Source organism: Cricetulus griseus (assembly GCF_003668045.3).
Source record: "Cricetulus griseus strain 17A/GY chromosome 1 unlocalized genomic scaffold, alternate assembly CriGri-PICRH-1.0 chr1_0, whole genome shotgun sequence".
Classification (NCBI taxonomy): Eukaryota; Metazoa; Chordata; class Mammalia; order Rodentia; family Cricetidae; genus Cricetulus; species Cricetulus griseus.
In genome coordinates, this window is record NW_023276806.1 from 262,871,975 (window position 1) to 262,898,908 (window position 26,934).

The 26,934-nt window shown below is 48.4% G+C and overlaps 1 protein-coding gene across 5 annotated transcripts in view; it reads left to right on the forward strand.

Moving 5' to 3' along the window:
* Positions 1-26,934, forward strand: part of Cabin1 (calcineurin binding protein 1) — a 112,064-nt gene that overhangs the window by 37,280 nt on the left and 47,850 nt on the right. For 4 of the 5 annotated variants that reach the window (XM_027394218.2, XM_027394216.2, XM_027394217.2 and 1 more), the window contains 5 exons: positions 1,593-1,854; positions 6,389-6,649; positions 8,367-8,518; positions 10,309-10,487; positions 25,744-25,926. In XM_027394218.2, coding sequence (XP_027250019.1) covers positions 1,593-1,854; positions 6,389-6,649; positions 8,367-8,518; positions 10,309-10,487; positions 25,744-25,926 — 1,037 coding nt within the window. The remainder of the gene's footprint in view (positions 1-1,592; positions 1,855-6,388; positions 6,650-8,366; positions 8,519-10,308; positions 10,488-25,743; positions 25,927-26,934) is intronic. The other variant, XM_027394219.2, reaches the window with a different exon arrangement.

Below are 26,934 nucleotides of genomic sequence, written 5' to 3' on the forward strand. Positions count from 1 at the left end.
AAACAAGAAAGGGTTTTGTCAGCTTGGTGCTAGGTCTCAGCCTAGAGCTACCTGTATTGTGAACTCCACAGGCAGATGCCAGTAGAGACTGAGCTTCTGTCTGGTCCTTGGTACTAGCTGAAGTCTGGGTACTTGTAATCTTCCTTGAAGCCTTTGAGCTGGGTGAAGCTCATGGTAGATGTCTGGGCGGACAGTAGGATCCTGATTGCCCTGTTAGAGGTTCCTGTGAGGATCAACTGGCAGTTTTCCTTCCCTTTCATTGAGCTTTCCTGCTTTTTTTCTGAGCTGGAAGAGGTCCCAAATTAGACAGGCATTTTGGGATGGAGTGGGGACTAAGACCTAGTTCAGCTGAGCAGGAAACTGCGCTGATCCCAGCACCAGGACTCAGCCTGTTCTGCATAAATGAGAGCCCAGAATGTGGACTTTGGATACTTCTTCCAGAAGTCCCATTGTCACCGAGCCCCAGGTATCTCTGCAGGCCTGCACTCCCAGGGAGGAAATGGTGCCTTTGGGCTCCAGCCCCCTGAGGAAGAAAGGAGGCTACCTTCAGAAGCCTCTCACATGGGGGTGAAGCCTTCATCCTTGCTGTCCTTCTGTCACCATTGAGTCTTTGGTGTCTTCCTGCTCCTTTGTTGACACGGCGTCATCTTTGGTTGGAGTGCAGTGAAAGTGCTCTTGGGCCTCGCAGGGTTCCCTTTCCTTTACCATCTCTTGGGATTATCAGAAAGTTCTGGACAGCAATTAGCCAGTATAAACCCACACCAGGTATTTAAAGGTGTGGTGGGCTGAACTCATAGAATATGGGAGGGCAGCATTAGCCCTTTTGGTTGATATGTTTGCATTTTCTGTTTTCTGGACTAGTACTCAGAAAACAGCTCTCCAGGAGCTCAGAAATCACCCTGGTCCTGGTGTGGTGTTTCCATGGCTACTCATCTTCTCCCAGAATCTTGTGTGTTCCTGCCTCAGCTTCTTTCAGGTGATCTCAGAACCATCAGGTCCCAGCCATCACTTGTTATCTTGTTCATTTTACTGCTGGGATCTGAACTGAGAGAATAAATAGGGTCCCAGAGACAATAGGAATAAATTGAGTGGCAGGGGCCCCACAGTTTTCTGTTCCCTGAGCTCTTGCTTGGTGAGAATATGAGCCTCAGACAGAAAGGACACTGACGTCTCTTTGTTGCCTCAGCTGGACCTCTCTTGTGAGGCCTTTTGGAATGTCCTGTACCTTTCCACTGGAGCAGTACTGTGGGCAACCCTTTACTGCTGGGAGTAGAGCCCAAAGGCCCATCTAGTAGAGTTGTCATTGAGTGCTTGCAAAGTGCTAAGGGACATAGAAGAAACATTTTGTCTCTTAGCACACCATACCTCATCCTTGTGAGGTAGGCCTTCTTAAATATTTGTAATGATGTAGGAATCAAGGCTATGATAAAGCAAGGTCATGATCCTGACTGTGGAATAGCCAAGCCGGGCTTGGAACCATTGTGTGGGAGCAGAACTTCCTTCCACATTGCCTGCCTGACTGCCGGGTTTTAGTGTCTGCCACCCCCTTGGGACAGTAGTGTTTTTAGCTGGTACTTTTGTCACCACCCTAGGTTTGATTCCTGGGCAGGCATGGCTCTGGCCCGGGCCAGTCGAATTCAGGACAAGCTGAACTCAAATGAGCTGAAGAGCGATGGACCCATCTGGAAACATGCCACACCTGTTCTGAACTGCTTCCGGAGGGCTCTTGAGATTGACAGCTCTAATTTGTCCTTGTGGATTGAATATGGCACCATGTCCTATGCCTTACACTCGTTTGCTTCCCGCCAACTGAAGCAGTGGAGAGCTGAGCTGCCTCCTGAGCTTATACAGCAGGTGAGGAGGGGTGCTGCAGAAGGGTCCGGCATCCTCTGTCTAGCTAGACTGCCCTAGGGTCCCTTTTACTCCTTGTTCTTACCCGCACACACGTGTTCTGGTCAGTAGTAGCTACTCCTTGGTCTTGGGGCACCTAGTACATTGGCAGGCATTTCAGAGGTAGACTATCATGGCCTGGCTGCCTGTCATCAGTTTGAGTGTAGTTTAAGTGGTAGAGAAGATGTTGACCATCTGTACTTATGGGCTCCTCTTCTTCCCTTTGGGGCCATGGTAAAATCCTTGACCTGGCATTAGGGTTTCAGCTTCTTGATGTGCAGGATTCCTCTAGTGTCAGACACAGGATTGACCTGCAGTCACTGCTCAGCAATGATGGCAACGAAGGAACCATGCTGACATGTTTGGGGTTTGTTTAGGGATGGCTGAAGGGTGTTGGGGATCAGACTCAGGTCCTGTGCCTGGTGAGCACATACTGTCACAGAGCTACCCTCATGCCCACAAGGGTAGGCCATCAGGGCAACAAGATGTCGCAGCTCAGAAAGGTCTCAGAGGAGAGCAGAGTGTTGAAGGAGCTGACCAGTCAGGTAGACAGTGCTTGGTTTCAGGTTTTGCACTGATCATCTGTGATTAAAACCCAGGCAAGATGATGGCACTGCTAACACTGTTGTGACACTGCTGGAGGGCCAAACGAGACCCTTGGCAGTTACACCACTGCAGTCCTCTGAAAGCGCTGTCTCCTTGAGGGTGAACTGAAATGCTGCCAAGGTCCCTACTGCCTCCAGGACCCTACAGAGAAACACACAGGCTCCCAGAGCCTTTGAACTCTACAGATGATATTGGAAAGCATGATGAAGAATACAACAGTAAATTTCACCACTAGAGATTGCCAGTTTTATAATCTGAGTCGCATCCCTAACAATCTACAATGAATACAAGGAAGGCTACTGTTTGAGGACCTCAGCCCTTGCAAAGTCATGAAGTGAATCTACTTAATGAGAACTGAGTTATTGTAACAACTAGTGAATAAAAGATGTCATTGGGCTTTATGGAAAAATTAATAGTGAAATGTCTCCTGAATCTTATGTAACCAGAACTCTGACAATGCCAAGAATGTGCTCTTCTTCAGTGAACAAAGATTAAGTTGACTCATGGGGACTCAGCTTTCTGTCAGTTGGATGATCATGTGGCACACACCTTTCACCTTTGCAGCATAAATTGAGAAAGCTGCTATTATAAACCTCTTTGGGAGCTGCCTCCCTTTCCCCAGAGTTTGCATTACTGTGCCTTTCAGAATATTGTCTTTCCAGGCAGTGGCCAGCTGTGTTAGTTCTCAGTCCTCATGCATAAAGGCTTAGAACTGTCACACTTACCTGGGAGTGTAGCAGGCTGGGCGCACAATACTGCTGGCTGTTGTTTGAGGTCTCACCTAGTAATTTCACCTTCTCCCTCTGTGCTCAGGGCGCTACAGTCCCTCAGTTCAGGAGTTGGCCTCTAGGTTCTAGACTCTCAGCAGTTTGGTCCCAAAGTTTCCTTCCTTCAATATCCAGAGTGTATGAACTCTACCAAAGAGCAGGAATAGCGACACCCATACTTGGCTGGATCATGGTATGGAGCTTGTTAAAAGGAATTCCAGGGACCCTCAGACAGAAGCTGTACCTTTGCAAGCTCCTGAGTGGTTATGTTTTCCTTTATTATTTTCTTAATTTTTCCCCCCAATGGTTTAAATGTAACATCGTAGGGTTAGGCTCGACGCCAGGGGCAGAGGATATATGTGAGAGAAGTGGCCTTGGAGGTTCCAGTGCACTGCTAATAGAAGGCAAATACCCAGTGCTCTGCAGGGCTGATCCCTGACAAGAACAGGGTAGAGAAGTACCTGCAAGGCTCTCAACTAAACACCAGCTTCTTTAAGAAGCTATTGTTCAATTTGTGTCTTTCTAAACTTCAAAGGGAAACCAAACCTTTTTACACACGAGAATATATATATAAAGAATCAAGGAGGATTTGCCTATTAGAGTTTTCCTTTCAGCCTAGATACTGCTATACTAAATGCAGTGTGTGGCTTCCCTTTCTCCTCAGCTTACACTGTTGAGCTCTCCTCAAGTCACTTTCTGTGGTCTAGTAGAGTCCTTTTAACCTTGTAAGTTGACTTTGTTGTAGCTGACCATACAGAACCTTCTTACTGCATTCTGTTTGTGTTTCAATAGCCTCAGATCCCTCGCCACCCACTGCCACTATAGAACTTGACTCCTTGGGTGGCCTTGTGGCATTAGGAACACAATTATCCTCTGGGTTCACACAGTGAGGTAAGGTGGCCTGGATCTTAGGATCCCTCCCCTAATCTCCTTGTACTGATCCTGGTGAGATTTCACGCTTTACTTTCCAGGAAATACACATCCTGAGAGTCAGGAGGGACCGTGTCTGAACCTGAACCTTTTGTACAGCCCCTGCCCCTCCAAGTAGGGGGTAGACTTGACATTCCCCCACTGTTTCCCCGGCCTGCTTCTCTTCTACTTAGGTTCACAGCTTTGAGATGATCTTGGTGTATGCCTGAGTTAGCCCAAGCAGCTCACGTCCTGAGACTGCTTTTGGGCTATCAGGACAGCTAGAGGAGATGGAAGCCCAGGGATGTAGGAGTCCTGGAGGAAGGGAGAGGTTTGGCCTCCTTGTCTGGGGCACATGCTGCCCTGTAGGACTGCCCTGTGTTCCCTAGACTCTTTCCACCTCTGGGTGGGGAGGCAGCTTCTTTGGATGCAGTCCCTGGTTGTTTGAGCTGTTGTCTGGACTTAACATGTCTGAGGAGTGGGCTGTTGAACATGTTTGTTGTGTTGTTTAGTTTTTGCCTGCAGACTTGCCAGAGGTGATGTGATGAAGTGGAAACATTCCCCACGATGTCAGTTCTAAGGCACGGAGAAAGAATTGGGGACCAGAATTTCTTAACCAAGTAACTTTCGGGGGAGGGTGACAGCATTGGACGAGGTCAGTCATGATGCCTACCTCACCCATTTCATGAGCTCCAGCACAGGGACCCAATACACGGGGAGACTGAAGTTCCATGAATAAGGGTATCTATTCTGTTCTGAGGATGACAAACCAGAATGGAGCTATGTAGCAGATCTTCTAGGCACACACTCTTGCTGACTGTCCCCTTTCCTCCTGAGTCGGGTATTGTACCTGTTGAACTTGGCAAAAACAGGGACATTGGCAGTGCCACACAGCTGTTAAGCAATTCAAACAGAACTACATATAAGCACCTGTCTTCTTACCTTAGACAGATTTGCTGCAGGGCAGACAATGTGATAGAATCCCTGTGCCGTGGCTGGCCCTGTACTGTGATTCTTTTTGTTATATTTCATTCAGAGATGAGTTTGTAGTTCCCAGGTGGCCAGTTTCTTTTTAGAAAATGACTGACAGAGCATCTGGGTAGCACACGGCTCCTAAAGTCAGCTACTGCTGTGGGATGTTCACAAAAGTAAGCCTCTGCCAAGCAAACATAAGTAGGGCAGGTGTGCCATGCAGGACAGAGCACGTGCTGAGACCGGGAGCTCACCTCTATGCATGTGCACACTTGCACTCTGGTCCCTGAGGTGAGCTGGGGAGAGGCTAAGCCAGGGCACAGTGAAGAGGGGTCAGAGACCTGGGGTGCCCAAAGTACAGCGCTCTCCATTCTGTCCCCAGCCTGGGAGTTCTGGAATAAAGGAATGTGTGTGTTTGGCAGCTGCCAAGAAGTGGAAAAAAGCAACTAAGTTGTGAGGCTTCTTGCAAATTGACCTTCCACCATGGCTGTTGCTGGCCTTTATAAAAGGGTGTCTAGAGGATCTGGCTAAATACAGACTCTCAAGTCAGTGGGTCTTGTATGGAACTAGGGAATTTGCCTGTACAAATGCAGGGTGTCTCTTTGAAAGGGTAAGGAGAGGCAGGAAGCTTTCCAATGCTGTGAGTTGGGGATTGGGTACTAGGTGTGGTTCTCTCCAGTGCTATGGAGCAAGTGCTTCATGAGTGTCCTCTTTAGCTCTGTTTGCCTGCCCCACTGAGAGGGTGGGAGCAAGGTGCTCACTCCCTGCAGTTGGAGGTCCATACTGTAAAGGATGCCAGCTTTTTTTTTTTTTTTTTTTTTTTTAGTCCTGTAAGGCATAGTTGCATCAGCCTTCTTCCTCATGTTGATGGATGATGGTCACCAGTCTTTACCATAGCCACACAAGCTATAGTTGGGAACCTAGAGTGAGATCAATAGGAACTTCATAAACTTTACTGTTAGATGCTATGGGAAGAATCTAAAAGAAAGGACCTCTGAGTTGATGAGAAATGACCTGAATTTAAGTCCAGCTCTGGACCTTGCATGCTTTTAAGGAACTCCCAAGCTCCACATCTCATTGTCTACAGCTGTGAAATGGTGGCAACAGTTCTGGGTCTCAGGTTCACTGAGAGGAACTTAAGTCTTTGAACAAATCAGCTGGCTTCATCCAAGAAAACCATGATCCCTGGGCAGGTGCAGGTATTGCACCTAAGGCCAGTCTGCAGGCTTGTGGTCTTGTTATAGATGGAGGATCGGCGCGACAGCATGCTGGAGACAGCCAGACACTGTTTCACATCTGCAGCCCACTGTGAGGGCGATGGTGATGAGGAGGAATGGCTCATTCACTACATGCTGGGCAAGGTGGCTGAGAAGCAGCAGCAACCACCAACTGTGTACCTGCTGCACTACCGGCAGGCTGGCCACTACTTGCATGAGGAGGCTGCCCGTTATCCTAAGAAGATCCACTACCACAACCCACCTGAGCTGGCCATGGAAGCCCTGGAGGTAACACTGCAGGTCCAGGGTAGGAAGGCAGGGCAGGAGGGTCTGCTCGCTCTGTCTCCCTGGGGATGGAGCTCACAGTCCCAGTGACTCCCTGGCAACTCCACTGTTCAAGCAACCTGTTCTCTCTTGCCCTAAGAGTGCTTGCCATCCTTTCAGAGAGAATGAGTGTTTTGTTTCCAGTTCTGAGGAAACAGCCTTCCTCTGCAGCGTATGTGTTCTCACTGAAGGTACAGTGCTGTATCCATAGCGGCATGGGCATTCAGACCTGTTGCATGGCAGGAGGAGGGAGGGTGGTCACTCTTGTCCCTGAGATGCAGAGGCACGTAAGGCTAACCGAGGCATCTACCTGGGCTCGGGCTAACCAGCTTAGAGGGTTAGGCCAGGATAAAAGCCGGCTGCCCTTGGTCACACAGTGTTGTGTTGTTTTTTGTTTCCCCACTGCTGCTTAAAAGCAGAGCAGTGCTTTATTGCCGGGATTTGCTTTTAGGATTTCTTGAATCCTTTTGATGAGGATCACACTATTGTTGATAGCAGTCCTGACCAGCGAGCACTCTTAGGGGTGAGGAAACTAAGGGCACGAGTGGAAATCTAGTGCTGCTTTTTTCAGCCTAGGACTCAAAGCTTCCCAAGGGCCTGACCATCGTAGCTTTACCCTTTCGGAGGCTGCGAGCACTGGCTCTTAGCCAGTCCCACATGGCTAGTGCGCGTCCTAGAGTTTGGGCAGACTCTATTTCTTGTTTTCCTGCTTCTGTGAGCGCAGGTTTTTCTTGTTGTTGTTTCCTTCCCCATCCCATCCCCGATTATAAATTTTATATGCATTCATTTATTTTTTTTTAAAGAGTCATTAAATTCTCAAGAATATAAAACATGAAAGTCCACAATGACCCTGGTGTTCCCACCCCATAATCTGTACTAATGGTCTAACTATGTTTTTGAAGGTCTAGGTGTTTTTTCCTGTTACTGTCGGGTAGGAATACTGCACTGTCCTAGGCTTTTGCAGCCCCATTTTCATTGGACAAGATGTGCTCGGAGGCATAGAAAGCTCTCCTGCCTACCCCGTACCTTCCATTTGCTGAGCATTTGCTTACGGCAGTAGCCTCTCCATGGACTTTGCAGGGATAGTTAGTGTGAGGAAGTACGTTCCCCTAGCCTTATGTCAGAGAGCTCTTAGGAGTGTTTCCAGGGGCCGAGGGTTAGAAGTAGAGTTTTAGACTACTCACAGTTCTGACCACGGCATCCGGTTACTCTGGGGAATGACACTGGCGAGCATGTTGGTTCTCTAGTCATGCTAAGAACCTCCTTCTAATACCTGCCAATTTTGTGATCAAACAACAAAATACTGCACTTGGCAAGTTGAGAGCAGGGATCCAAGAGTTCCAGACCACCCTCAGTTACACAGCAGGGTTTAGGCCACTCTGGGCTGCATCAGATCTTGAGGCAGTGCCCACTGGCTGCTACTATCATCATCCTACCACCGTGTGCTTGGATTACTGGGTACATGTGTAAGTTAGAATGTTGACAGTATCCATTTTAATTTTCATTTAATTTCCTTATTTGTGCTGGGGTTGGGGGGGGGGCGTTAAAAGCTAAAAAAGACAGTCCATGTGTGGTGGCTTGTCTCTCGGTGCAGCAGCCTGTTTACAGTATGGCTGCTTCACCTATGGAACAGGCCTTAGATTGGAGAAGGCTGCTTATTATGCCCAAGGTATTGTTCTAGGTGTACTTCCGGCTCCATGCTTCCATCCTGAAGCTCCTGGGCAAACCTGATTCTGGGGTTGCTGCAGAGGTCCTGGTCAGCTTTATGAAGGAGGCAGCAGAAGGACCTTTTGCCAGGGGCGAGGAGAAGAATACACCCAAAGCGTCCGAAAAGTGAGTACTGGTTTGCAGCCACCTGGGTGGCTCATCTTCTGTAGGGGGCAGTATTTAGAGGAAGGCTGCTGGATAAACTGGACCTCAGAGTCTGGTCGCTGGGCCAAGCCATTTCTGTTAAATCTTCTGTCCCTGTTCTCTTTACTCTGTGGTATTGGCTGGTGCTGCCCTACCTTCAAGGCTGAGTCCTGGGGAGAAGCCAGACCCTCCCTCCTACTCCAGTGGAACAAAGCTTTGTTTTGTGCAGAACATAGTAAATTATTATGTTTTGCTTTTTCCTCTTACCCAAGACTGGTGGGTACTCCAGCTGGGTGACCTCTGAGGCCCAGTGGATGGCCTGTTCTCTGGAGTTCCTATGAGAACCGAGAGAGTCCAGAAGCAGGGCACTGGCACCGTCTCAGTTGCTTGGGGACTGATCACTCTTCCCCTGACACAAGTTGTCTTGGGGCCAGACCCTTTTTACTGTGGTGTTTTACCCAGATGCTCCATTCAACTCATCCTGTCTCTGAGGCCCTCACCTGGCAGAGGGTTATGCAGGACCCAGCTGAGAAACCTGCTCCCAGGCCTGACCCTAAGAACTATCTGTTCATGGCTATAGGCAGTCATATGATCTGTGCCTCCAGCAAACAGGGCTCAACCCTGCTCAAGCAATGTTTCCTCTGCTTGGGGGAGAAGAGAGATGAGCACCTGCATGGTAGGTCACTTAGATTGCTACAGTGTGCTCAAAAGTTACAGGTTGCTGTTTTCTAGTTATAAAAGATTTCCAGGATACAGTCTAATTCTTATTGATCTGAAAATTCTTATTCTGTCCTGAAAAAAAAAACAATTATCCAGATAATATGTGAATACATTGTAGTTACAGGAAATCAGATATACATACACAGACTAAAATGTGACACACCTGCCTTGTCACCAGAATTGGCCATTTTTTAATTTCTCAAATAGTTCTCTGTATTTTTGTACACAGTTGTTTGCACATATGCAACTGCAGGGTTATTTTGTTTTTGTGGTATTAAAGAATTGAACCCAGGGCCTTGTGCAGGCTAGGCAAGTGTTCTCCCACTGAGGTCTCCTGATTCTCCCTTGTTCGCTGAAGAACCCTGACTAAAGCCAGACTCTATGGTGAACTTGCCTGCTTTCTCTGACCCTAACTCAAACAGCAGGGCTGTCTCTTCTCTCTGCTCCCACCCCACCCCACCCCGGCAGTTGTAGAGGTTTGCAGGCTGACTCTGATTTTTCTTCCTTTCTCAAACTCTGGTAAAAATCTCCTCAGACTTCCATAAAGAAAAGAACAGCTGAAGGGTCATTCTGGTTTGCTCTTTCCTTCAACAGTGGGTTTGGGGCACCATCTGTGCTGCTCTGCTTGGCACTTCCCCTACTTGTACCTGTTGCTGCAATAGCATGGATGTCCTGTGTTTTGTGTGATGATTTCCATAAATATGAAGGCTGTTTCTGCTTTACCCCACTTGGCAATGTTGTAGCAGCAACCCTGGTACACTAGAGTGTACTTGTTTGTCTGTGCAGAAAGTTTTGATTTGATGTGTATGCAGAGGCATGCTTGACACTTCCCCTACATAGACCACCAGCCTGGCCAGAGAGGTTGGGCAGCATCCAGTTAGAGGCTGGGAGCTCTGGGGGTGGTATGGAGGAAGGCCTTCCTGGAGCACTAGCCCAATGGGACGGGGATCACTCAAGGTGTGTGGAGCAGCAGACCCTCGCAAGAGTGCTGACCATAGTCATGTATTTATTTCCTGGTGATGTAGACTTGGATTTGTATCTGTGTCTCACAGGGAGAAGGCCTGCCTGGTGGATGAGGACTCCCACTCTTCAGCTGGGACACTGCCGGGCCCCGGAGCCTCCCTCCCCTCCTCCTCTGGGCCAGGTCTGACATCCCCACCTTACACAGCCACTCCGATTGACCACGATTACGTCAAATGTAAAAAACCCCATCAGCAGGCGACGCCGGACGGTATAGTGCCTGTTCTCCCTACTGTGCCCAGGGTGGCACGCCAGTTGTGGGGCGGGTGCTCGAGCGACTTCACTTGTCGCTTGGTTTGGTGAGGGCGCTGGGTCTGGAGTGACACGGGCAATGTTGCGGCTTTCATTTACCTCATGGACTCACGGTGCTCCTTGTGCTTCCAAGACATGCTCAGAGTCGCCATCTGCTACTCGCCCACTTGGGAGGCAGGGGAGGAGCAGGTCTGGCTGAGGCAGCTTGCTTTTGAGCTCACATTGTCCTACCTGCAAAACAGGGATGCCAACATCTTTGAATGACATTTGGAAGACCCTGTAGGCCACCTGGAATGATTTTTAGCACTGTCAGCTCCATGTGGCCTACATCCGACTGCAGCATGTTGTCATGGCCCTCTGTCCTTGTGGTTGTACGTGGGCCATAACTAATTCTAAATCTGTCACTCCTGGGCATCCAGATAGGATGCATCTGGGCATCCAGATAGATCATTTGTAAGGCTATTCCATGTGGGATGAGGCAGGTGGCGACTATTCAGTCACATTCCTTACTAACATTAGGAGGCTTGCATGCTGGCCTATAGCTTAATTTGTCCATTTTCTCACCTGTACAGTAACAAGCTGGTGACAGAGTACTTGGGATCAGCAGATTGATGGACTTAGAGGGTCACTGAAATGGGTGTTAGAGAGGTGGTAATAATGCTGAAAGGCACCGTCACCCCCATGTCACTCATTTCATCTGGCTGTGGGCAAACAGGCCTTGCTCGGCCTTCCAGGATGGTGATGGAACACCCCTGGGTGGGTAAGATTGGCACCAGGGCTCTTCCCATGTCAGGTGATTCTTAGAGGAAGGATGGATGCCATGGTAGCTCGCACTTTGAGGTCCAGCAGGAAGCTGAGGGGACAGGACTACATTGCCTTGGCTCTAGCACCCTGCTGAGGCCTGCCTGGTATACAGATTCCTGGAGAACATGGACATCTGTTCCAGCTTCCCTGCACTGAAATGAGTTTCAGGAAAGCTCCAGGGAAGGATGACACAGTGGCCAGGGTTCCTCTCTTCTGGGACTGGTGTTTTGGTGATTGCCTGGAAGAATAGCACCCTTGAGTATCCCCTCGTAGGTTTGACTTAGGCCTAAGACATGTGTGTTGAAAAGAGACTGAGGTCTTGTGTGTGCTTTGTGTCTCCATCACCTCCTGCTGGGTTGTCTTTGATAAGTCCCTGTGTTTACAGCTTTCCAGAGCAGAAATGAGAGGAGCTGAGCCCTAGGTCCTCCAGTCTCCAGCTTAGCAGATTTCCCTTCCTAAGAGCCTCTTACCCTTCTTAGTTAACTCAGATTAATCGGGAGAACCACATGTTGCAATCTGTGACTCTTGAAGGTACTGAGAAAACACAGTAGAAGTAGACCCACACCCTGTTAGTTTCTGCTAGATATTTCTGGTGATGATTCAGATACCATGCCAAAGTCCTTGGGAGAGAGAATTGTCTTTTTCAGAGGTTTCTGCCAGGGGACCCTGTCATGTGCTTCTGGGCTGGGGAGGAGCTGTACCAGTTCTGCAGCCCCCTGGCTAGCTCAGATTGCTTGGCTATCAGCCCACCGGATTGATGATGCTCTGAGGAGCAGGAAGGAGGGAGGCAGGAGTGCCTCAGAGGAGCCCATGTCATCACTTGGCATTGATGGCCTTGCTAAGCCATATGGGCACATGTGTGAACTTAATGCCATTAGGGCACTACTGCAAAGGTCAGGAACTAGGTGCTGGGTGTGGTGTGTTTATGGTGCTAACCTAACTATTTGTTCTAAAAGTTTGCAGAATAAGTGAGTTCAGATACACTTTAGGTGGTTTCAAAACTACTCCTGTTAACTGAAGCCACTGTGTTCCCACAGCCCATCTTTGTCCAGCCCCAATGTGTAGCGAAGCATGTCTTCAGAACCTCCAGCCTCTTCACCCTCTGCATCCCTAAAGAAATGTCTATAACAGGAAAATAATTAGAGCCCTAAAATAGCTATACTCTTAAGATGTTATAGTGACCTTTTCGTCAAGTTTCTTTGGATCCTAGGGAAAGGTATAGACCTTAGGCAGCAGCAAGCAGCTTGCAAGTCAAGGCATTTACTGGTAGCTTGAAGCTACACTACCCACTGCTACTCCTGCTTCATGATCTGACTGAGGACAGAGGTACACTTCCCTCTTTAGTCAGAGTCACTCTCCCAGTGCAGCTAGGGTGCTGGGTACTTCTAGCCCAATGCCACTTTGACTAGGGAGTTGTTAGAGGGCAGATGGATGGGCAAGGGTAGTAGAGGCCCTAGAGTCGAGACCACTGAATTCCAACCTGGCTTCCTTGGTTACAAGCTCAGCTTCCTTAGACATGGGCCTGTTTTGATTCGCCTCAAGGGTATAAAAGTATTTGCATAGCCTGGCCTCTTGCTAGACACAGTTCTTCATTCAGGTCATCAGTGAAGTAGGTACATGAACTGGGTAGTACCTCATGCAGTGAGAAGCCCAGATCCTCTGGTATGTCATTAGTCTTGGTTTCTACCCCAACTTTGTAGCTGGAGTATGGCATCTGCCAACTGAATCGTCAGGTAGATGTAAGTAGCTTGCCATTTGAATGTAGCTCCTTCCTAAGACCCAGCTTCACTGTCTGAACTGTTCTGATTTGCAACCTTGCATTGCCTGCACTAGAGGTGGACACTTCTTGTAGTCTGTCACACTTGGTGAAAACTTTGGGATTGACCCCTGAGGCCACAGTAGCCAGCCATCATATCCAGCTCTTCTTAGCAAGGTAACAAGGGCACCCTAGACTGACCAAACTGATACAGAGAGGGAAAGGTAGAGATGGAGTTGTCCAGATGATACAGCTGTTTTCTGTCTCAACTAACTCCTTCCCGTGTATCTCCTGGAATTGGCCCATATACTTTATACTGAGACTTCCCGTCTAGGGAAACAGTGATATGAGAAGTACGTTGTAACCTTTAAGGGGGCTCCAAGTGATTGCTGTATGTGCATGTCGAATGGCAGACGGTAATAGTTGAGTAGGATCTCATTTTGCCTCACATGCCAGTTGGTGTAGGTGTTGCTTGCACATGAGTACACATGTGAGCAATTAGGCTTCTCCACGTAACACTATATATATGCTCTCAGTACCAGGCTTCAGGCAGGGGCCTGCAGGATGGTAGCATATCTCCATCTTCACAGCCACCATCAGGCTTGACAGTGGCCTTGTCTTCCTAAAAGAAGATCAAGCTGAGGGCAGGCAGGCTTTCCTGCATGTTGGGGCAGAGCTGAAAGAGAGTATGGCCAAAGTCTCTTGCCAGGCTAGGTATGAGGCTGACTGTACAGATGGTATTTCTGTGTTGTTGTTGTTGTTGGAGTTGCCTCAGTGAAGATGCGTGGAACAAGACTGTTCCTAAATGGCTCTGGCCTTCATTTGATCTGGCTTAGTTGATGTTGGGGATGTGTTGGTGGCGAATATCTATTGGGTGAAGAGCCTTGTTGTTGCCTAACATATCACACTCTGTGTCACTTGAGAATCTCAAAGCCAGGAAGGACCTGAGGTCAGAGGGCTTGCCCTGTGGATGCTCTGGGATTCTTTAACCAGTGTGTGCCCAAATCCATCTAGGTCTTCTGGCAGCACTATGTCAGATGCATGCAACAGCCCTGTAAGTCTAGAGAAAGTAGGCTCAAGTCAGTCAGGCACGTAGCTCAGGACTGGGGCAAACCAAGATCAGCACTGGAGAGGTGAGATTGCAGGCCCCAGAGGTCTGCTTTGGTTAGGGGTAAAAGGCCAAATTTAGTCTACATCTATGGTCTGTATCAGCAGAGGGGACAAGAACAGGAGTCTTGGAAGCTGGTATGTATGGTTACAGGGGATGCAGGACAGAGTCACCAAGGAGCCCCATGCCCCAGGTTGCAGAGGGTCGGGCTTCCTAGGGAATGTAGGGTGCCACGCCCTCTTTACAGCCATCCATCCTCACCCACCATTCTGTGGCTGTTGTGTACTGTCTGTTTTCATCCTCACATTCACCCCACACTGCCTCCACCAACATTGCCCGTGCTGCCCCTAACCCTGCCCACACTCTGTTCTCCAGGCTTTGTCTTTCTGCTTGCACCTGTCACGGCTCGCTTCAGGGAACAGTGCAGACCGCATGCTCACCCTCAGTCCGGCTCCCTGCTTCCCCTGTGACCAGGAGCACCTTCATGTCTGCCGGTCCTGTGATTTCGAGAATGTGTGTTTGATGTGCTTGGCTTCTGCCAACTGCCTATTTTCCCCGTTCTGGCCTGGTACAGAGGCACTGGTAGCCGCTTCTCTCCCGCAGTTCTCCTGTCTCCCTGCCTGGCAGGTAGTTCACACCGGTATTTCCGTTGTTTTGTTCATTCCTTCTTAAAACAACAACAAAAAGGCAACAGACTCTTAAGATACCAAATTCCCTTTATGAGGAGGACAAGTATCTAACTGCAGATTGTGCACAGTAGCCAAAACTGAGGTGGCCCTGACTTGTAAGGGCCAGGTCCTGAGTCTGATCTTCACCCTGCCTTCCTAGGGAAGAGGGTAGGTCGGCTTTTGTGGGAGCTCCATATTCCTGTAAACGGACCTGACCAAAATGGGAGAATCCCAGAGGAGCTCATGTGGTTGGGGACAGAGCCAGTCACTTCCTTTCTGCTCCCCTGTCTTATTCTTAACCTTTCTGAGAGCTTCTTTCAGGCCGTTGTTGATAATGGCAGTTCAACAGCTCCTGCTGTGTAGTAGGCATGGAAGAGGGGACCATGGAGAAGTCAAGACCCTGAGCCCTGCTGTGGTTGGATTCCCATGTCCCCAGGGCGGTGCCTTGAGACAGTGGTTGGGTCTCTGGGGTTTGTGGATAGGGGTGACTATAAAAGTCTACAGGGCACTGAAGGAGATTTGGGGGGGCAAAGACAATGTGGTTTAGAGAGCCCTGCAGTGTCTGGTTGCTGGGTGGTAAGGGTGCGCACAACAGGATGTTGTGGGGGAAGAACTTAGAAGAGCAGCTGGGCTCCAAGACATGGGGCTCTTTTCTGCAGGCAGCAGAGGGACAGGGCCACAGGGACTTGGCTCCAGACAGATTCTCCTGGTCTTGTATTGCAAGAGCTTTCCTGCGTGCCGGGGCCATCCTGGGCAATGGCCAGGTCCCAGAGAGGAGGTAAGGAGTCAGCAAGGGAGGATTGAGTCAGATCACTGGTTATCGAAGAATCTCGTAGCCTGACTGATTAGCAGTCTGAGTGTTTCTTTATTTGTACAGAATTCAGTAAGCAGAGATAGATTTGTGTTTTTCCAAAACAGAGATCACATCTTTTTTACTGTCAGACTCATGTTTCACTTTCTCTTTCATATCTTTTAGTCATCATTGATAAACCGTGACAAAACTAGAGTTTTCTTTTAAAATAGTTTTTACTCATCAACCCCGTAACCCAACTACTATTGCAGCTCTTCCGGTTTCAAGAGCGTTAGAAAGAAAGAATATCTCCAAGTCAGCCCTAGCAGATTGCCTTGTCCTGAGCAATGTATTATTAACTCTTAATGGTCAGAGCGCTGAAGAAAAGTCCCCAGGCCAAAGCTGCTGCAGTTATTATTCAATTTCCAGCATAATACAATGTTACATTTTATATATCTGTAGAATTTATGTCTAAGCTGCTATTCTTCTATTCCTTGGTCATAGGCTATTACAGTGGCTCTGCACAAGTTAGCTTTCCTAAGCAAGGGGCCTCCTGACAGCTCATTCTATTACCGTCTTTCCACACCATTCTTTGCTCATCAGTGTAAGTCCCTGTGTAGGGCAGAGGCGACTCCAGCCAGTCTGTGTTGCTGTGTATGCCACATAATCACCTGAGCGTGTGGTGGGAAGAGGCTTGTACTTTGTTCTGGTTATCTTGTCTCTGATAAGTATGGAGCAGATGTTCCAAGAATGTCTCAGAGTCCCATAAGGAGACCTCTGGCTTCTTTATGTGCGTCACAACTTCCAGGGTGTAAGGAAGACCTTTACGTAGATAAGGAGGATATCTTCCTAAACTTGGGATGGGTAGTGTGTTCAGGACTTTCCTGGGGAAGTTTACAAGCAGCCTTCCTGGGAAAAGGCACAAATGATTCTAATATCCCCAAGTTATACAAATATTAAAAGCCCCCCCCCCCCCAAGCAAACTTGTGGCTCAGGTTTGCTGGATTTTTGTTAATCAGCTGTGCTGGCTTTATGGCTTTTGCCATTCAGATATGACTGTGCCAGTTGGGAAACACACTTGCTGGCTGTGTGCTGCCAGCTGTCCTGGTGTCCTCTTGGCGATTGAATTCAGAGTGCACTGCTTACTAGCCTTAGGAATATGGAAAGCCTGTTGAGTTCTTTCTGGCCAGTGTCTCCTCTGACCTGAGATACAGAGTGAGAGAAACAGAAGAGCCACTTTTTCCCTCCCTGTGACTATCAGACTTCCAGCACCACTGCCTGAGCAAGGTGGAGCTTGAAGTATCCGGCATTGCTTCATTGACCCAGGAAAACGTGCTGAAAGGGTAGGAGTGCAGCCTGCTTCCCCATGGTGTGGTCCTGCTGCCCAACTGCTGCTTGCTTCCCTCAGGGACGTGTGTTTCTGATGTCTCTTGTTGGTGCCTTTGCATCTCCTCTGCTTCCCACGGCCAGCCCTGTTCCTGGTGGACCCATCCTTTCCTGGTAACTAGTTAGCAAAGACCAGCTGGAATAGATTTGCCTAGTTGAAAATTTCTCAGAATGTTGATTCTACTTGAGCATGTGGTTTTGGGAAACTTGTTTTGTGGCTGGCAGACCTTCTGATCTCTTTAGGTTCACTGGTCAGCACCACTGCAGTCTGATGGCATGATCACATGTCTTTCCGCATGCTCACTGGCCTAAGGGGGAGTAAGCAGGCACTGTTGTAAGTCTTAGCTGGAACAAGTGGCACAAACACATTGAAGGAGATTCTGGAAACTTACATAAGTAAAATCTCTCAGGCTGTCTGGGGCATTCTGTGCTATTCAGCATAGTTAAACCTGAGTAAAGAAAGACGCAACACAGAGCCCCCTTTCACAGCAGATGGGACAGGCTGCCTCTCTGTCACCAAGCCCAACCCTTTTCCTCTTCACAGTGGGCTCTCATTCCTTTGTATCCTGTTCTGGAGGTGGAGGGTTCCAGGGCCTCATCGGCAGGTGACTGGCAGCTGGAGTGGCTCCTGTGCTTTTGTATGAGTAAGAGACTCAGATATTTCTAATCTTGCCCCAACTATTCATTACTATAAAAATAAAAAAAAATTTTTAAAAAAAGCATTCAAAAAAGTTCAGGACAGCCTGCAGCCAGCTTGCTGGTGTCAGTCATCTTTCCTGTTGGCCACCGAGTAGTTTCGTCAGAAAAATACACTCCAGCTTCTGAGACGTAGGCAGAACTGGGCTATGTGTGGTCCTTAGAGGTCCCATTCGTGTCACTTAGCCTGGTGGTAACTTTGACTGAATTTTTCAAAGCTACTTGTATGTGTATGGTTATTTTGCCTGAATTTGTGTCTGTGTAACATACATGTGCCTGGTGCCCAGGGAGGTCAGAAAGAATGTTAGATCCCACAGGACTAGAGTTAGAGACAGTTGTGAACCTCCATGTGGGAATCAAACCTAGATCTTTTAGAAGAGCAGCCAGTGCTGAGCCATCTCTCCAGTCCTTGGGCTGAATCTTGATATTCCTAAGTCAAAGGGCTTTTTGTAGGCTTCTTGCTTTGTCTCAAGTCCAGGCCACCCTGCAGTCTCCATCCCAGGACCCCCTCAGAGATGGAGCTGGTGGCTGAGACAAGGTACGCACGTGGTACTCTGTAAGCCACCCCGAGAGTAGTCTTGGCTTTAGTTAGTAGCATTAGCCAAGCACCCACTCAGACCACACCAAGGCCTCTGAGTGCTCAGGATCAGCCTCTTTAGGAACCTCAGCTACAGGGTCTCAGGTAAGGTCTCCAGAGCCCAGGGGCAGCTGTGTAGAGGAGGAAGGACACTCCTGGGTTTCTTTGTCCAGTGTGTCCGAGTCATGCATTGTGTATGTTGAGACCAAGTTGCATTCAGCTATCCAGGAAACAGATGTTGTATTGGCCAGGGAGGGTAAGTCCCTCCCCAAAGGCACAAAGTGGTGAGTGGGAACCCCACCCAAAAGGAAGGTGACCCTGTTCTCCCAGAAGTCTCCCCAACTCCTGGCCTTCTTCAGTGCACTGGCCCTCGCTTGGCTCTATGCCTGGTGTCCTGAGAAGACACCCTTGCAGAGGGCCTTCTGGGAGTCAGGAAGAAACTGGTCAGTAGCATCCTTTTTCTCTCTGCCCCACTGGCAAGCCTCAAGGACAAGGCTTCCTGCTCAGGAGGAGAAGCTGTCCCAGGCTTCACACCTTGTTACTCTCCAGCAACTGAGACAACTTCAGACTCTGAGGCTGGCCTTGTGTTCTGGGAGAGCTGCAAGGCTCTGTTGTCATCTCTGCCCCATTTCACTCAGCCCCTGAGCTGTGCATTCATCAGCTGGTGGCAGGAAGAGGGTGTTTTTATCATAGTCTGTAGTGCTCTTGGAAAACCTTGTCTGTTTTCTTTGTCTAAGTGTTTGCCTCCCCAAGGTCCTCAGGCAGCTGAACCTGAGAAGATGTGACCCCCTAGGAGAGGAGAAGGGAGGCTCTGTATACATGCCCTGCTAAAACAACCTGTTTGTTTATTTTTAGATTGGATCCTGACAGGTAGCTTAGGCTAGCCTTGAGTCAGAGACTCTGCCTCAGCCTGCTGAGTACTGGAGTTAAAGGTGTGCAGCGCCGCACCAGGCTTGGAGCCACACTGTAAGAGCTTCTCATTTGTCTTTACCCTGTTGCTATAAAAGAAGGGAAACTTGACTTCCTTCTGAACAGTTGGGTTCTTGATGTGGAACCTTGAGTGTCTTCTTGGAGTTTATAATCAGGGTTATTTTAAATCACTCACCATTTCATACTCACCAGACCCACGGGAACAGGGAGAACCCCAAGCTTTGTATCCCATTAGTATCTTATGTGAAGAAATTCGCCTCCGCTGGCTATAACTCCCGCCTGCAATCCCAGAAATTAGGAGCCCGAGGTAGGAGGACCCCAAGTGCCAGGGCATCATTGGCTGCATAATAGGATTCTTTTCAAAGGAAGAGAAAGAAAGTGGTAGAGGGCAGCAGGACGGCTGGCTCATCAGGAAAAGGCACATCTACACGTTACTCTCTCTGACCCCCGTGTACACATGGAACATGTATGCATGCATGTTCACATACACACAATAAGAAGAAAGACATGTACTGTAACATTTTTGATCTTGGTGCCAGAGAAGATGGCTCAGCGTTAAGAGTACTTGTTTCTCTTCCGGTTCAGCTCTCAGCACCTGTGTCATGTGGCTCACAACCTCCGTAACCCCAGCTTCAGGGATTAAACACCTCTGGCTCTGAGATCACCTGTACTCAGGTTCATGTGCCCACATGCACACACACACACACACACCTACTCATAATTAAAAATAACAAAAATAAATCTTAACATGTTTTAGTCTTGAAAGAAGTAGGCAGGAGAAGATATTTGCCCTCTTTCATTTTTTAAAGCTTTTGCTTTGTTCTGGTTTTTTTTTTTTTTCTTTTTTTAAAAGTGTCTCATGTGATCTATGTTGTCTCGAACTTGATATGTAGCCAAGGATGATCTTATTAAGCCTCCACTGGGTCTCCTAGTGAGTGTTGGAATGACAGGTGTACACCACCACATCTGGTTTATGTGGTGCTGGGAATTGAGCCTAGGGCTTTATTCATGCTGGACAGAGGTCCTGCTGACTAACCTAAATCCCCTTTTGTCTTATATTTCTTTTCTTTTCTTTTCTTTTTTTTTTTTTTTTTTTTTTTTTTTTTTTTTTGAGACAGGGTTTCTCTGTGTAGCTTTGGAGGTTGTCCTGGCACTCGCTCTGAAGACCAGGCTGGCCTCGAACTCACACAGATCCGCCTGCCTCTGCCTCCCAAGTGCTGGGATTAAAGGCGTGCGCCACCAACGCCCGGCTTGTCTTCTATTTCTACTGCATGTAAACCCCCAGAGTCCCACGAGTAGGCAGCTGCTCCCCCTTCCGCCTCAGCTACCCAGTTCTGCCATGTCTGTTTTGTTCAGACTCTAACCCCCAGGCTCTGCCTAGCACTGCGCCCTGTAGGGCATTGCCACAGGACTGGTGATTCTGGCTCCATCAGCTGTACTTTTCTTAGGGCCTGCTTCATACTGTGCTCATCCCTGTCAGCCTCCACAGCATCCTCAGGACCAGTGACAGCCTGGGCTCTGCCAGCTCTTAGAGGTCCTCATACATGTGAGAGGCATGGGGAAGGAAGGGCTTCATGGGCCTGTCCCCCCTTGGTCCCTCTCCTGGGGCTGCTGTTGGCTGTCAGTGTTATTCTAAGAGGCTTAAGAGAGTTCTCTCGGTTGGGTGCTGCTTTTCAGTGGAGCACAAGCCTCCACTCTGTCATCTCTTCTTGCCCACACCATTTCTGCTGTAATCTTCCCTACATTGCTGGTGGATTTGTAGTCCCTTCATGTTGAAGTATCGAGGGGCATTAGCTCATTAGGAGTAAATACCCATTTGCTTAAGTCAACCCTCTGTTTTTGTAATGATCACAGCTGGGATTCCACCAAACTGGCAATTCCTTTAGGCCCAGAGCCTAACAGCTTGAGAGCCAGTGAGCTGATGGGGCATTCTGCCAGTGGATGAGATCACCCTGGCAAGGCTCGCTTCCTGAAGCTCAGTGTTGGATGCACTTCTCAGTCAGCACTGATTGCAGCGTGTTTACTGGTGCCTGAGATGAGCTGGCCCCGGCCTGGCTCTCATGGAGACCTTAACAGCAAGGGCAAGGCCTGCCATCTTCTGGAGGCTTTGGGGCCTCTCTAGCATTGCCCAAGCTATCTATGTCCCCTGTCCACGCCAGAGTGACTGCTGTCATTAATGTGTGTTTGAAAATAGAATCCATGGAGATCCCATGTTCAAGAATAAGGAGACTAAAACTTGTGGTTCCAAACAAAACATGAAATGGGGGCCTGAAGGCAGCAGTTATTCAGCCCTGTTTATTCAGCGTGTCAGTAGCAGATCTGAGATCGGAATATGGGCCTGAGACCCTTAAGTTCAAAGTCTTCAACAAGGACCAGCAAGTTAGCTTAGCTGGTAAAGGCACTTGCTGAGCAAGCCTGGTTACCTGAGCCCCATCCTTGGAGCCCACATAAAGATGGAAGAATATAACGATTCCACAGAATTGTCCTCTGGCCTCCATATTTATGCTGTGGCCTCCCCCTATGTACACACACACACACACACACACACACACCACCCCAATAATAATTGTTTTAAGTTAACTGCACTAATTTTTTTTTTTTTTTTTTGATATGGAAACATCAGGGGCTCCATTTGTCATTCTCTTTCTACAAAGTTAGCAAATAGACTGACTTCTACAGGGAGAAATGATTCCTTTATAGTGGAGACTCACATTTGGGATTTCTTCTGAGTGTAGCGGGCCTGGCCTTTACCCCTCATTCAGTAATTGGGAAGCCCCTGAAATGAATGAAAGTGGGAGAAGAGCTCTTTGTCAGTGTGAGGCAACAAGTCTAGTTAGCTTCTCCGCTTCCAGCTTGGGTCTCAACCATTGACCAAATCCTCTGTTCTTACTGTGTGTGGCCAGCTGAAATGTATGACCTGTCACTTACTGGGCAGAGTACCATGCTGCATGTTGACACCTGTGCCCCAAAGCCAGCGCAGTGGAACAGGTGTTGGAGGCTAGAGCTAATCCTCAGTGTTCTCTGCATGCCTCCCTGCCTGCTTGAGTTCAGTGTCTGGGCTCCGATTCAGAATGTGCACCTGTGTCCACTGCGGTGTGGCCCAGTAAAACTCCATTCAGAATGAAGCCTCTGATGGTAAGTTTCAGGAGTTACTGATAAATCACACCCAGTCTCTGAAACAGTTATGTGTGGATAATTAATCTGACTACTGTGTGCCAGGCACTGCTTCAGGCACTTTGTGTTTAATAACCTATATAATTATGGTGACAGTCTTGGGAAGTGAGCACTGCTCCTTAGTTTTACATGGAGGGAAACTAAGGTGCAAATATTTCCAGGCTAGGAAATGGAGGATCAGGGTTTCAGCACTGATAGCCTGCTCTTCCCGAGTCCAGGCTTTCCACCCTGTGGAAACAATTCCACCTTGTTTCCCATGTGTCCCATCTAGTGGCTCAAACAGGCCCTCGGGATTGCCTGTTGGGTGCTAATGGAGTCACCAGTATTTGATTTCTAAGGTTCTGAAGGAATCAGGGAAGGGCCAAGGGGACTGTCTGTCTCCCAGCACAGCTGCTCGACATCAGATACACAGACTGTTCATCTCTTGTTCATGTGTTCTTTGGGGTAGTTTAGGCCTTGGGGCCAACAGAATAGGCTGTTAATCACCAGCAGCCTTCTAAAGACACTGCACTGCTTCACAGCAGTGTCCAGCCTCTGTGCTGTTGCTACTCACTTTACATACTCGACAAGGCTGCATGCCCCTGTTGTCACATCACTTTAGTCTTTGACACAGTCTTGTCTCATCAGTGCTGGCCTACAGGTGAGCAATACCACACCTGGCAGGAAGGTCTTCGTGTTTAGCATCACCCTAGCCATTTCTGGAGTGCTTAATTTCATTGTACAGGTCCAGCTTTCTGTCTGGGTTCTTACTCGTTCTGTCCTAACATTTTGTGTGACCCATATTTCCTGATAGTGAATTTACTCAGATTTTGCTTATTTGAGAAAGACCTCCATTTACTCTTGCCCACCACCCACCACCCCACACCCGGCCAGGAAGTTGGACACAAAGATATCTGATGCATGCTTTCTGATCAGAAGTTTGTAGGTTCTTCCTTTTTCCCCTCCCTTCCTCCCTCCCTCCGTCCCTCCCTCCCTCCCTCCCTCCCTCTCTCTCTCTTTCTCTCTACTTTTTGTTTTTTGGTTTTTCTAGACAGGGTTTCTCTGTTTCCCTGGCTGTCCTGGAACTCCTGTAGACCAGTCTAGCCTTGAACTCACAGAGATCCGCCTGCCTTTCCCAGGCATGTGCCTCCAAACTTGGCCTGTTAACTTTTTAAAAAGATTTATTTATTTAGTGTGCATGAGTGTTCTGCCTGGTCAGAAGAGGGTGTCACACCCCCTCACCCTAGAATTATGGATTGTTATAAAACACTGTGTGGGTGCTGGGAACTGAGTCCAGGTCCTCTGCAAGAGCAACAAGTGCTCTTAACCTCTAAGCTGTCCCTCTAGCCCCCGTCGTTCTTCCTCTGTTGCTGTGTGTGTCTTTTGCTGAATTCTCCTGAGATTTTTCTGTCTTTGGTTTTAGCAGTCTGAGTCTGCTTGTATGTGACCCTTCCATTATGTGTAGATGGCCTTTCCTTGCTTACTGTTCTCTGAGATTCTTGGTGATTTGATGTCTTTCATTATTTTTGGAAAGTCTTGGTCACTCTATGTATTGATTTTTGCAGTGCTGAGATCAAACCCAGGGCTTTGCATGTGCTAGGCGAGTGCTCTAGTCATTGTCTCTTACAGTGTTTCTCCTGTCTTGCTGCTCTCATTTGTGTGGCTCTGGTTAATGGATTAGATTTTTTTGGGTGCTCTGTTCTGCTTCTCCACCACTGGCTCCTCCACCCACCCACCCCCACACACAAAATTAGTTTGTGTACCAGGAATTAAGTTCATTTATTTTTTCTGTGTGTATGGGTGTTATGCTTCCATGGATATATATGCACACTATGAGTGCCCCATGCCACAGAGACCAGATGAGGTGGGGTGCTGGGAAGAAAACTCAGGTCCTCTATAAGAGCAACCAGTGCTCTGAACCTTTGAACCATCTCTTCAGTCCTCTAGTTTCAAATTTTGTTCCTTCCTCCATCCCAGCTGTGTCAAGTGTGCTGAGAAGCCCAGCAAAAAAGCATTCCTCTCTTCTGTGTTACTTTTTTTTATTTCTAGATACTGCTTTGACTCTTTTATAATTTCCAGCTCACTCCCGAGATTGACCATCTGTTCATGAGTGGTTTTCCCTACAGCCTTAACATCCTGATCAGTTATACATCACATAATTGTCTCTATTTTAAATAGTCCATGATCATTTCCAATTCTAGTTCTATTGATTGATTTGCCTCTTTACAGTATGAGTTTTTGTTTGTTTCTTAACATATCTGTATCTGTCTTACAATTTTGTAGTGAATACCAGTTATCACATGTAGGATCAAAGAAACTATCTGAAATGAATAACATTTATTCCTGGAATAGATTTGCCTGTTTTACCTGTAGGCCTTTGAGCCTGGTTGCAATTTGTTGTTGCTACGATTACCTTCAGTGTGCTGCCAGCTTCATACTCCCTCACAATTAGACTTTGCTCAGCTTTCTGGTTCTCTTCCGCTTTAGGCCGCTGCAGGCTCCCCCTGCCTGCTCCTCTCTCCTGCAGTAGAGGCTGCTCTGCTTGCTTTGCTAGTGGGCGCTTGCTGGCTGGCCTGGGCTGTTGATTTAGCCTCAAACTTAGGAAGGCTCTGTGTCCCGCATCACAGGGACAACTTTCTTAGTAACCCTGTTCCTTCCTAGTGGTGGGTTTCCTGCCTTTGCTTACATCAAAAAGTCTCCCTTTTCCCTTCCACTGTACCCTGGAAGCAGCAAGGTTTTCACTTGTCCCCTTTATAAAGCTGGAGGTTTTGTCCCTTGTAGTACTGCCTGCCCCTCCTCCCAGGTCTGCATTCCCAGGCATTGTCAAGCCTCCTCCCAACCCTGCCTCTAGTGTTTCTCCTAGAGTGCCTATGGAGACTTGAGAACAGCCAGGGAGTGAGTACAAACTGCCTTTGTGTCCAAGACTTCAAGGAATCTAGACTCTTTGTTCCAGAATGTACGTCTACCTAAAAATGTTTGCTGATTCGTTGCCACTGCAGTTTCTCTTATATCTATATTGTAGCAACACTGTGTGACGGTGACTGCTCCGTCTCTTCTCAGCGCCACACCTCCCAGCCACACACTCGTAGCTTGAAATCAGCCATCGTAGGGATATTCCCATAGTGGACAGTGCACATCAGGAAGGCTGACCATAGAGATTAGTGCCTTTTCTGAGTGGCTCAGGGCCTCTAGGGTGGCTTGGGCTCAGCAGAGTTAGAATGGTACACTGTGGGGACCCTTGTTGCAGGACAGTCCTGGGCCATGTGGGAACCTAGCCCTGAAAGACCCCTCTCTGGCAGAGGTGTTGTGAGTTCATGCTCCTGCCTTTTCCTCCCTCCTCCCTTCAGACCGAAGCCAGGACAGCACAGCCGTGGCCCTGTCAGACTCCAGCTCAACGCAGGATTTCTTTAATGAGCCCACAAGTTTGCTGGAGGGTTCTCGAAAGCCCTTGGCAGAGAAGAGGCTATCTGGGCTCAGTGCTCAGGCGGGACCAACTGGGAAAGACCTTCCGGGGCCAACAGAGGAAAGAGGTAAGAAGTCTAACCTGCTAACGTGGGTCTGCTCTGACCCCCTGGAGCAGTCAGGAGGAACGGAGGGCTCTGTCCTGGAAAGCTGAGCCTCAGCCTTGCTTCTACCTTCATGCTTCTGCCTTTCTGCCCCGGGGTGTTAGTGGGAAAGTAACTTACCTTCCTGCTCCTCTGGTCTCACTGTAGGATCGGAATGGGATTGTGAGAATTAAATAAGGCAGCTCTTGGAGGTGTTGGTGCTAGCAGGGTTTGCCAAGTGTGCTTTGTGATATGTGTCATACAGTAATGACACATAAAGCCTGTTTGGGAAAGCCATGTTCACAATGTCAGTGGAGTGTGTCTGCCCTAGGGGGACTTGGTGAATGGTTATTAGAAAAAGTCTCTGGATTCTGCGTGTCACAAATCTGTTTTCTTTTTAGTCTGAATCATATCAGACTTCTTGAGAAATCTGCCTTTTTTGGGCAGAGAGCGCTGATCTAAGCCTGGGATATGCCCAGCTCCCTTGGGATCCCTAGGCAGAGCCTCACTTCTAAGTTTGTAGCATGACTATACCCAGGCTGAGGCATCTCTGGTGCCACTCACAGACTGGCTAGTTGGCCGTATAATTTTGAAGCTTCCTTTCTTGTTTAATATGTGTGGTATGTGGGCATGGGTGTATGTGTGGGTATATGTGTACCATGGCACACAGGTGGAGGCCAGAGTGCGGTCCGCACCTTCAACCTTGTTTGAGCAGGGTCTTTTTGTTGTTTGCTGCTGTACCTCAGGCTAGCTGGCCTGTGAGCTTTCATGGATTCTCCTGTATCTACCTCCTGTCTTGCCATGGGAGCTCTGAGATGCAGGTGTGTACTGCTGTGTCCAGTTTGACATGGGTTTAGGGAATCTGGATTGAGGTCCTCAGGCTTGTACAGCAAGCCCCTACCCATTAACTGTCTTCCCAAGAGGGTTCCCATTCTCGCTAAAGGCCTGCATATATGTGTGCTTACCAGACAACCCAGTCCCACATTCAGGTGT